The sequence below is a fragment of the Polypterus senegalus genome, chromosome 15 (genome assembly GCF_016835505.1).
Source record: "Polypterus senegalus isolate Bchr_013 chromosome 15, ASM1683550v1, whole genome shotgun sequence".
NCBI classification, from domain to species: Eukaryota; Metazoa; Chordata; class Cladistia; order Polypteriformes; family Polypteridae; genus Polypterus; species Polypterus senegalus.
Window position 1 is genome coordinate 1,419,971 of NC_053168.1, and position 12,023 is coordinate 1,431,993.

The 12,023-nt window shown below is 44.5% G+C and overlaps 1 protein-coding gene across 2 annotated transcripts in view; it reads left to right on the plus strand.

The window, feature by feature from the left end:
• Positions 1-12,023, plus strand: part of lars2 (leucyl-tRNA synthetase 2, mitochondrial) — a 183,961-nt gene that overhangs the window by 168,502 nt on the left and 3,436 nt on the right. For both annotated transcript variants that reach the window (XM_039736507.1, XM_039736508.1), the window contains 3 exons: positions 2,114-2,283; positions 3,295-3,372; positions 8,712-8,823. In XM_039736507.1, the coding sequence (XP_039592441.1) occupies positions 2,114-2,283; positions 3,295-3,372; positions 8,712-8,823 (360 nt within the window). The remainder of the gene's footprint in view (positions 1-2,113; positions 2,284-3,294; positions 3,373-8,711; positions 8,824-12,023) is intronic.

Consider the following 12,023-nt stretch of genomic DNA (forward strand, 5'->3'; position numbering starts at 1 on the left):
ATCAAAAAACAGTCAAATTTTCTTTGTGCTGGCAGAACATTAGAAGTCTGCCATCAGCTCTCAAAAACCAAAATGTCAAAATATGCCAAAAGTACAAAACAAATGGAATATTTATCATGATGGAAGAATAAGAAAATATAAAGTACAGCACAAGGGTGAATAAACAACCGATCTACGAGGAGTGTGCAGTGGCTGGCCTCCTTACCCACAATGCTCCACAAAACGCTACCTGCTTTCTTGGCACCAAATGCCTTCTCTCTTCCTGTTGCCTGGACACTCGCCTCTTGACTCCCAGATCAATGGCCATAACTGCTTTCAGGTATTGCTATGAAATGGAGTCTCATAACAAAGGCAGCCTGGGTGTGACTTCTCCAGCAGTAAGTCAGTCAGGCCCCCGTGCCACCTGCCGGCTTCAGCCAAAGCAAGCCTCAAAAATGTGGAGCTGGCAAAACCGCAGGAAATGCCCACAAGTTTATTAAAAAGCCCCACTATAACCACCACACCCCGGCTTGTGAACAAAATGGCCAACAAAGCGAAGCATCTTGAAATATTAAGCCAGAAATCAGAAATTTAATTAGAAATAAAACATAGAAAAATGCAGGAAGTAGAACAAAAGGAGACAAAGGAGTTGCTTGCAAAGGCAATCCATTGCAAACCAGTCCCAATAAATAGTCTGTCCATCCATCCGTTATCCAACCCGCCACATCCTAACTACAGGGTCACGGGGGTCTGCTGGAGCCAGTCGCAGCCAACACAGGGCGCCAGACAGGCAACAAACCCCAGGCGGGGCGCCAGCCCACCGCAGTCAAGAAAACCAGAAAAGAAAGGATAAAAAAAAAGAAAATCTAATCAGAAAGCAACACTTAGAAATACTCCACAATAAACAAATGACCTCCTGCTCCTGAGCCTTCTCAGCTGGCTTAAACAGTCAGAGGTGGGACCAGGAGTGGTGACTTCAGGCTGGTCCACCCACAAATACAAGGGACATAAGAGAACAGACACATCATAATTCATAAATAGGAGACTATTAAGCAGAGGCTAGGGAACCCACCCTGGCAGACACATTAGGGGTATTTTCCAGACAGATCAGGTCAGGACCAGCCCCTAGTAGTCCTGCAGAGCTCCATCTAGTGGTGCCAGGTGGCCCTGCTGCCCATAGAATTCTGGGAAGGATCGCTTAAGGAAACGCCTGAGACACGGCGTCCAAAACGCAGACACCTCTAGCAAATTAAAGGTGGCGCTGCGGTGAAGTGATGACAAAGTTAAACTGCGTAATGTTGCTCTTAAAGAAGTCACTGAGGATATATTTGGATTTTATGACACCAAAAATCTCTGATTCGATGTGTACCTCATTTCAATATGTGTAGGGAAAGCCAAAAAAAAAAAAGAATAAAACAATTGTAATTCTAACAAAACTGTTGTCTGGGCTTCTGGGCCTTTAATGACCTCTTAGGCTCGGCCATCGTCAGTGTGTCTGTCTGCGGAGAGAGTGTCGACCTCGTCATTGAGAGGTTTACTGACCTCGGCGGTGACATTCAGAGAGCTTGGGGGGGTCATGAGGTCCCTGCAAAGAGATATGTGGCATTCCTGATATCTCTGGAAAAGGACGAAGGTCCAAGGCTTCAGAGTCAGTCCTGGTGCTCCCTGTTTGTGAGACATGAACGCTATCCAGTGACCTGAGATGAAGACTCGACTCCTTCATTACTCGGTGTCTCTTCAGAGGGTCCTTGGCGGCCGCTGGTGTGACTTTGTGTTGCTCACAAAGTCCTGATTGAGGCACAAGACCTGCATGGTGAGGGAGCGTCGGTTGCGGCACTACGACCATGTGGCACCATTACCCAAGGTTGGATTCTCATTGTTGAGGACCCAAGCACCTGGACCAGACCAAGGGGACGACCCTGTAACACCTGACTGCGACAGATAGAGGGTCATTTCTGGGGAGTAGTGCTGGACCGCATGCCTGGCTGAGGGGGGTTGCCAACCAGGATCCCAAGCTGTGTTGTCGTGTGGCGGGTATGGCAACATGACATGACAACCTGATCTGACCTAAGAAAACTGAAAGCGGGTGCCCTGCGTCCTCTTCACCTGTCACACGTCTCCTCTTATATTTTAGCTGATGCCATCCCTGGAGTCCTCCGATGGCAGTCAAGACTGTGGGCCTTAGTGACCAAACTGATAGATGCAAGAAGTTCTGGAGTGACACCCTCACCAGACTGCCTGAGTGCAAAAGAAAAGGCAGAAGTGAAGAAAATCTGGGGAAACAAAAACTACGCCATTGCACAGGTGAGAAAAAAAAAAACAACCTTTTGTGGTTAGTTTTATAGACAAATCTTGTTAGTTTCCTACAAACGCAATCACATCTTGGCCTGGGTGACAGGAATGCGTAATTGTAATTGACGTCCGCCCCCTTGTTGGGCCTTTGACTGCGTTTTTGTCATTTTTGCTCCTGTCCCTTTCCTCCCCACTGCTGTTTTGTGTCACAGTTAGCTGTCCTATTTAATGGACTCCTGGTGTTTCTTGGACTTTTAACAAAATGTATGCGTGTAAAGTAGGATTTTGAATCCCAAGGAATTCATTTCTAACATTTGTTTTTCATTTGGAGTTAGTTTTTAATTGGCATTCTCCATTTTGTTTTCCATGGCTGCTGGGATTTGCGGTCGTTGACAGGGATGACTGGACGCCAGTGACGTGTGATGTTGGTGTGAAGGACACCTTTGTGCACTTCCTGAGTGTTTAAGATTGCAGATTCACCCCAACTCTTTAGTGTTGAGTTGTTCTTACTTTTACGCAGGTTCTTGCTCGTGAACACCCCGATGCTCTCTTCTGGTTTACTGATCTCCCAGCTGCAAATCCCAGCCCACTCTTTCAGTTCGATTCGCCTCTTGATTGTGACGGTTGACCGTGTCAAAGGTGGAGGAGAGATCTAGGTGACAATGAGATGCCAGTTGGTGACATCTTGTATTATCTCATATAAGATGGCAGCCACGCTGCTCTCATCATCCAACCAAATCTTCATGTGTGTAGTTATTTAGGGAAAGGATTTGCTGACTGGCAGCTTTAGCTTTGATGTTCAACCTTTTGATTCCTTACATGACTTTGTGTACGATGGACTGGCGCCCCTCCAGGTTGGCATACACCAGCTCTCTGTGACTCCAGACTGGACTGGGTGGGTGAATGAAAGGTGCCAGTGCCAATAAGTAATTCTAAAATGGCCTCACCTGTCGTGGAGCCAGAAGGATGGCGCTGCCATTATTCCTGTAACTTCATTAATGTCTGACACTCGCTCATTTGTAGGTGACAAGCCACTTCACAGAAGACTTCCTGCTCAACGCTGCAATCTCTCGCCTCATGGGTCTCACCAACACGCTCTCGGTATGTGACACTTTTAAAAAGTTACTTTAGACAGAAGCAAAATGTCCCTTGTCCTGTGTCCCTCCTAAATGACAGGAAGTAGCCAGGATCCCATTATGTGTCTTTTCTTTTTCTTAATCCTTTAAATATTACTTTGTGAGCTCTGTTTGTGTGCCTCTCTATGTATTATTTTTATGTTCTGCCTTTTCGTATTCTGTTTTGGGCGTGTATTTGTTAGTTCTGCCTTTTGTGTGCCATGTTACCCCCATTAATGCCACTGCCCCAGGACTGTCGAGGTCTGAGGAGACCACAGTGCCAGTGCTGTGCCCTTAGTTGCCACTGGTGTTCACTGGCTTGGTTTTTGGATTACTAAGTGCTACTTTCACTGTTATTGTGGGCTTTCCCTTTCCTTTTTGATTAAGAATTTCAGGTTTGTTTATTGACATTACTGCCGAGAGATTTGCCTTTTAGGCCTAACCTCCTTCTGCCGCTTTTATAAATAAGATGTTATCTTTTATGAGTAAAACTCAGAAATATATTTTTAGTATTGTGGGGCCAGGGGTTTTTCAAAGGTCATCCTCTTCCCTTGCTGAACCTATTTTTGAATATGAAAAGCTGAAGCGCTTTTAGTTGGGCCTGTGCAGGCAGGACGCCTGGGGTGAGGCTCACCTTGCTGATCAGCCTCATTGGAGCCTACAAGTTAAGGCTCAGTTTCGACGTTTTGAGAGTCGAGGAGATCATAGCGTCGATCGATTACACTTTGTTAGGTTAAGGCGGGCTTATCTTATCATCTAGGTTAAGGTAAAAAATTGAATGTGTCACCGGTATGGGGACACCTGATGTGGGTAATCATCTGGCCAGTTTATTACACTACACATTACAGGACACCAACATGAGTAACATGAAGCACGTGTACAATACATGGGCCACACAACAGAGATATGTGACGTGTACACACATACAGCGGTGGTCGACATTCCTGGCAGCCTGGCATTTCCGGCACATTTCCTGGCACTTCAGATATAACTGGAAATGCACCAACATTTGCTCTTTTGAATATCTGAACAGAACGTACAAAGCTGTGCAGCACAACCAAGATCTGCAGAAGATGACACTGTGACCTGGACGGTGTACCAGACCCGCTTTCGCAATACGATGCCATGATGTCCGCCTCCAGACCGCACCTTCTAAAAGCGTCTTGCCCCTTTCTGCTGGCTGTTTCTCAGTTTGTTGTGCTCTCGGGTGTTTGCAGGATTCCTTTTGCTAGTAGCAGATTTGAGCTCCTTGCAGAGATGTTCAGTTGGATCGAGATCAGGACTCACTGCTGGCCTTTTAGCTCTTCTTCTGAGGTTTTCTCTGTGTTTTGGGGGTCTTTCTTCTGCTGGAGCTCCCCTGGGCAGCCCTGTTAATTGTCTGATTTCATAGCCTCCCTTAATATGTTCAAGGCCTCTGCAATACAACATGAAATATTTAATAATATATTAATGTAATATAGAGAGATCAATATAAGAGCTCTAATGATCAAAGGTAGACAGATGTAAATAAAAGGCATTATAAAATGGAGGGGTGTGAAAGGTCGGATGGATGAATAGACACTTACTGTGTGAAGGACACTGAATAATAATACACAGTCCTAGCTGAAATACCCAGCATTGCCCGGAAGGAGGAAAATAAAATTGTTCTTTTATTTTTTAATTGTTTGACAAAAATGAACTTAAAAAGAACACAACTTTAAAAATAGAAATAAATTACCAAGTGATGAAGACTCACTGAGGTGCCTTGTTCTATACAATGTTTTTCTTGTTTCAATTTTTAGCTGACATATAAAAAGGTTCTTAGGACTTCCCACCTCATGCCACCTGTGTGTGTGTGTGTGTGTGTGTGTGTGTGTGTGCGAGACCCTCAAAGATGTTGTCTGGTAGGCTTTTCTCTGAATTTACTGTCTTCCTCTTCTTTATTTACTTATCTGGTTTAGTACAATGCTATATACTGTATACGCCGCCATTCTTCCTAAACTTTGTGAAGTGCCTTCAGCATGGGAAAGGCGCTATAGAAATGTATTATTATTATTATTATTATTATTATTATTATAAAGTGGTCCATGTGAGAAGCCTGCTGTGGCCCAGTTGACTCCAGCAATTGTCAATGATTGCCCTCGAGATTTATTTATCTATATGGCAAAAGCCAAACGAACTGGAAATATTTGGTCTATACTTAACCTTCGATTTTGATAACTTAATTAAATTTGTTTTTTGGTTATGAACGTATTAAAAAAAATTTCCTATTACTTTTTTATGAAAAAATTGTAACACCAACACGTTAGCTACGATGCTGTGAAACAAATAACATTTTGTTTATTAAGGGATAAAGAAAAGTCACAAAGACAGCCACTGAATCGACAAAATAAACCTAGGATGTTTATGGTAGATAAAAAATAAAATTATTTACTTATCTTATATATAATATAATAGATAGCCTATATCTCTCTATTATAAAAAAAATCTTAGAAGGAGATGAGATGTGATTTTCTCCGAGAGACGCTTGTAAGTCCTGCAAGAAAGATTTAACCAGGCACAGGGCCGGACATAAAGGACAAAGCAGAACGTCGTAAAGAGTTCAAAAACATTGGCGCGGTACACATGCAGAGCAGGTCAGAGATAATTGAAGTACTAAAATTCGAAAGTCTCAAAACACTGATGGTAAAGATCACATTAGCGCAAACAAACGGAAATCATTACTCAGTGAAATAACGGAACAGCGACAAGAGATCGAATATATTGTTCGGATTTAAACTTTAAGTCAGAGACTTGTAGATCGTCTAATTCGTGTTGCCAGCGAGAATTAAAAGATTCCAAAAACGATGGCATGGTATGAAGTCCCGTGTGACAGTGACGTTTGCCATGAGATTCTTTCAAGTCACGCCATACTTACAAGTATTTTCAAACACGATCATCTAACCTCTCAATCGTGTGAATGCTTTTCTCAGACACACTTCCTGCGCTCTCAGCTCTTATAAATTTTATCAGGACAATCGTTTTATACGTTCTAGATGACACGTCAACGACTAAGCGAAGAAGAAAGCATAGACAAACATTCAAGAAAGTCGTTTTATTTATTAGAGAGGAAGAAACGATATTCACTCTCGGGCAGTTCCACATTGCGTTGTCACGATGAAAGTCCAAACACAGAATCAAAATTCAATGTGAACTTGAAGGAAAGTTCATTCCAAATATTGTTTTCACTAAAGTTTTAAAGTAAAAGTGAAAAGAATGCATTTGTAACAATTCCCATGAAAATAGCAATCTCTTTAAATTGTATATCCAGTTAACCAGACTTGGGGGCGCAGAGCCCCCTAGTTCATCAAAATATAATTGTGGAATACGTTCAAGGTGGTGTAAAAACGATGGGAAAAGGGAAGCCTTTTTTAAGGTTTTTTGACAGATTCATTTTTGTTTTGTGGTGTAGTAATAAAGTTTTTACATGCAGAATTTTTGACGACGAAAAAAACGTCAATTAAATTGATATTATCATTATTAGGTTGATTTAACTCTGTTACCACTACAACATTATTACAATAAGAATAATGCAAGATAAAAATCTAGTTAACAAAAACAGACATTAAAGGACAAACAAATAATACCACAGATTGATTTTTCACAATAAAACTGTTGGTTGCTTTTTCGGAGCACAGCAGAAACGTCACCTGGATGCTAACAGACATGCGAGACCCAAGATGGTTCCAGTCTGCTCTGTGTATAAGATCGATACGGGCCTGGAAGAGAAATTCAAACTTCTTTGACGCTGATCAGCAGAGAAAGAGACTTTAATGTCAGAATGAAAACAGTGCAGCCGCGTTTGTCGAGGGTTTCCACAAGAGTTCAAAATGCGGCTTACCAGGGAAGTTCAATCAATTAGTGGGACTCGAGTACAAAAAAACTTCACAGTAGTAAGTGTCTTCATTTTAAAAATGTAGCGACATTCCAGACAAACAGCTCTCAAAAAAAAAAAATAGTGAAGAAAGTTGACAACACACACAAGAATCCATCCATTTTCTAACCCGCTGAATCCGAACACAGGGTCACGGGGGTCTGCTGGAGCCAATCCCAGCCAACACAGGGCACAAGGCAGGAACCAATCCAGGGCAGGGTGCCAACCCACCGCAGGGCACACAAGAATAGAAAAGAAAAACCGTCTTCTGGCCTACGATGTTTCATTTAAGGCTTAAGTGTCTCGGTTACATTTCTTAAAGTTTCCATTTGTTATCACGCACATAACATACGCAGGTGACGGGCAGAGGGCTGTGCACCTTTATACCTTTCTGTCCTCCGTTCGGGCGTCTGTGTACAGTTGTGCTTGAAAGTTTGTGAACCCTTTAGGATTTTCTAGATTTCTGCATAAATACGACCTAAAAACATCACCAGATTTTCACTCAAGTCCTAAAAGTAGATGACTCAGTTGTCTAAACAGCAGAGCGTTGACGATATCTCACTGACACATTAGCTTTAGAGCAGGCCATCCACAAAACAAGTGAAGGGAGAGACCTCTGAAGGAGTCACAAGCTACAGTGGCTAACATTGGAGAGACAGGGCAGGCAGGGAGCTGTGCCACCGGTGCCACCAGCTGCAGCTTCATAGGAGAGTGGCAAAGAGAGCAAAAAAGCTCAGGACATCTCAGTAGAAGGAGCATGGGGGGCTCTGAAGTCTATGGTGGGATGAGACCAGAATGGAGCTTTTGAATGATCAGACTGAACGCCATCATCAGAGACACAACATCCCCACCATAAAGCAGCGTGAAGGTTGTGGGGATGGCTTGTGAGGGTAAAATACACAGAAATCCTGGAAGAAAACCTGATGGAGTCTGCAAGGAACCTGTGACTTGGGAGAAGACGACGAGCCCCAGCATAAAGCGCCAAAGTGATACGGGAAGGGCCGAGTCAGAGTCCGGCTGTCAGTCCAATGGAGAACCTGTAGACATGACGAAGACTGCCCACTCACAAATGGACACGACACCTGACAGAGCCTGAGCAGTTCTGTGATGAAGAATGGAGTTGCTAGATGAAGACCTGAGCACACATGGCTGACGTGAAGGGGTGTATCAGTTCTTTTGTGTTCTCTCTTTGTCGTTATTTACTTTGAGAGATTTGTTTTCACCTTGATATTAAAGTCTTTTTTTTTTCGGTTGATCAAATGAAAGGCACTGTGGCTCAAGGTCTTCTATCGCTAAAGTTAGAGCAGATCGACGCGGTGAACTTGACCTGCCCGTTGAGCTCGGACAGTGAAGTTCTGGCCGTCCTGAACCGGCCTTCCGGTTTCGGATGTACCTGCCATCTTCAATGCTCTTGTCACCTTTTGTTTCTGCAGCAAGCCTCCCAGAGGGCCATTCTTCACAGTGCCGAGTTTGAAGACGCCTTGGCTGCTTTGTGCGTGATGGCAGCACCTTTGGCACCACACATCACTTCAGAGATATGGAGAGGTAAGGACGTTATGAGAGGGGAGCAGGATGGCGTGTGAAAATGCAGAGGTTCAAACAGAAAAGTGTCAAAGTAAATGAGCGGCAGCTAATGATAAAGAAGGAGCGGCGCTTAGACAAACACAAAAGAGGGAAATAAGGGCATTAAAATCAGGTACAGCAATTCAACAAGTGCACATTTAAGTCAGAAGGGTCAAACACGTCACATCAGATATGTAGAAGGACAAATCCATCAGAGGGGAAAATAAGAGCTGCGCAACAGAAATGGGCGCAGCACCAACACATCACCCGGTCCGGGGGTCCTGGATTCAAATATTGTTGGGCATGTGGAGTGGGTTCCTGCCTTGCATCAAGTGCTGCCAGCATAGGCTGCATCACCCTGTGACCCTGACCTCGATTAATTGGGTTTCTGAATATTCTGTTACTGTCAGAAGGGGAGGGAGGAGCTTGGGGGAGAGAGAGAGAGAGTTCTGCTGCTAGATGGGGCGGAGCTAATCCTGAGGACCTGCGCAGAAGGCGTGTGCCAGTGACGGAGAGACCATCAAACCCTTAAAGAGCAGCACCTATGAAACCCGCCCTTGGACTGGGCATGTGGCTGCAGTGGAGGGTCTCCGGAAAAATCCTGCCTTGGGTCGGCTCATGTAGCTGGAGAAAGTGAGAGCAGACGGTGTGCGGGCAGTAGAAGCGAGGAAGGAGCCATTTAGAATCAGAGTGACCGCTGACGAAGGACATGGCCTCCAGTAATTCACATTTGTGAAGGAGAGGCTTGCCACTTGGCACTGTATTAGCTACCAGCATCAGTGATGATAAAATGGCAGCCAAATAATGGCGTTAAAATCACACAAAGTAAAGGTCAATCAACATATTGTCATACCGGACAACCACCCATGTCAAATACTCGACACAGTAGCACAAATGAATATTCATAATAGTTCAGTTTTTGTTCAGTTGGCAAAGAGGGCTAAAATCTTGTCGTCACTACGTGATCAACGTGATTCGTGATAATCAAGACGACTGCCCCAAAGCGGCGAGATGTGCCAGTCCATGCACCCTTTAAATTGCGTCACAAGAACATAACCAGTAAGTCTGTCTAAAGGGCACAGCCTTCAAACCCCAAGGTGGAACTGAAAAATTGGGACTGTAACTGCGTACATCCGGGACCACTAAGGGTTCAAGGGCCTGCCCAAGCAACCAGGACACAGGTGAGCACACTGGGCACCAAGAAAATTCCACATACTCCAAAACAACAAAGACATTGCAACAAGGATATGGGTTTTGGCAACCACTTTCTGTGAAATGTTGCAGTGTTAACTTGGATTTTCACCTCGTATCCCAAAGATGTGCCCATGTTTGAGGGTCGCTGGTAACGCTGAATTGGCCCTTGGTAGTCTGGCCCAGTTTCTGCCTTACACCCAATGGTGCAGGGAGAAAAGGCCTGGCATGCAGTGGGGTTTTGGCATTAAGAGAAGTCCATATGCAGTTAAGGCGGTCTCTGAATGCCCCATATCCCCCAGCAGATGGCGCTGTTGTACAAAAATTCAAAACGCTACAAAATCCGTTGAAACAGCAAACTCGACTTCCTCACCGTAGTCACGGCTAGTTTTCCAGTTTTCCGTGATATGCTTGATGGAATGTCTTTGAACCTTCCTTTTGCCTGGTGCCACTTTCCAGGTTGCTTGGTCAGGATCCTCGAGGTTGGCCTCATCAATATTCTCGATTACTTACGGACAATATGATTTAGCACTCTGCCCATTAAAAACACAAATTGAAAAATTTGGAATATTTATTTTGCATTTCTTAATGTTGGGATATCTTGTAATGCCGCCGTTTGGCTGTTGTCCTGTATGATGATATGCTGTAGATCTTGATTCTGTGTGTAGTTGGTTTTCTATCGTCACTGGTGCTGGTAGCCCAACACGTTGTCGAGTGCTTTGTCTCCTTACTTCAGTCCCTCATTCTCCCCAAGCCAGCGCTTGTCCTGCTCTAATCTTCAACACATCCAGTAAAGCAGGATGACACCTTTATTAGCTAACTGAGCAGATGCTGTGTATCTCGCCTTCACGTTTGTGACATGTCTTCCACCTCGCAACACTCACTTGTGGTCACCATTTACTGTCACTTTCCCCAACTCAATCTGCTGATCCCAGCCAGGAGACTCGCCAGAGGCCATCTTCCTAAGCCAAAGGATTGAAGCTTGTCGGTGCTGCTCTTGAACGTCTTGCTCAGCTCCCTGTCTCACACACACACACTCACACACACACATTTCAAAACGGCTCTGCACCTTTAGACGTCATCTGTCAAGCGGGCCCAGAGTTTTCATTCCAAAAACACGTAGGATTTTCAAACCCTCTTATTAATCCAGTTGTACATTATAGGGCCATGCAGCCTATCCTGGCAGCACTGGATGCAAAGCAGGAACCAACTCCACGTGCCCAACAATATTTGAATCCAGGACCCCTGGACCGGGTGACGTGTTGGTGCTGTGCCCATTTCTGTCGTTCAGCTCTTACTGTCCCCTCTGATGGATTTGTCGGCCCGAGTATGTGACGTGACGCGTTTCCAGGTGAGAGTCTGACCCATCTGACTTACCTGATTTTAATGCTCTCATTTCTCTCTCTTGTCTTTGCCTAAGCTGACACATTACTTGATGTGTTGGCGTTGCCCTCTGTGCCACTTCAGTGCCCCCCATCTTATTTCTGCACTTGTGTATTTGTCACTTACTATTTTCTGGCTCTTATTCTTCTCTTTTTCTTTTATTTATGCTCCGACAGCCCACCCGGGCTCGCCCCTCTGACAGCGTCTCTCCCCACGGGCCACGTGGCCCTTCCAGAATGCCAGACGCACCATTGTTAATGTTATTTAATAACGTGGTTCATTAATTGATTTGTTAAATTAATTCAATTCATTTTCGTTGTCACTTTTTTGACATTTAATGTAATAATTGATGTGTAGTACATGGGTGTCTAAGTGTCACTTTCTTCTAAATTCACATCTCCTTTCTCTTTTCCTGAACATTTCCACAGTCCTGCCATTCTTGCCGTCATTCCGTCTGTTTGTTTTGTGGCGCCGTCACATCAGTAGTAGCCGCGTGCGTCCCATTTAGTCAAATCGAGGGCTGCCGCTGTGGGTTTTGTTTTGCACCTTCAGGGGTTGTGACAATTGTGACACGTGCCAGCTGTCACTGCACAGTAAGCCAAAGGGAT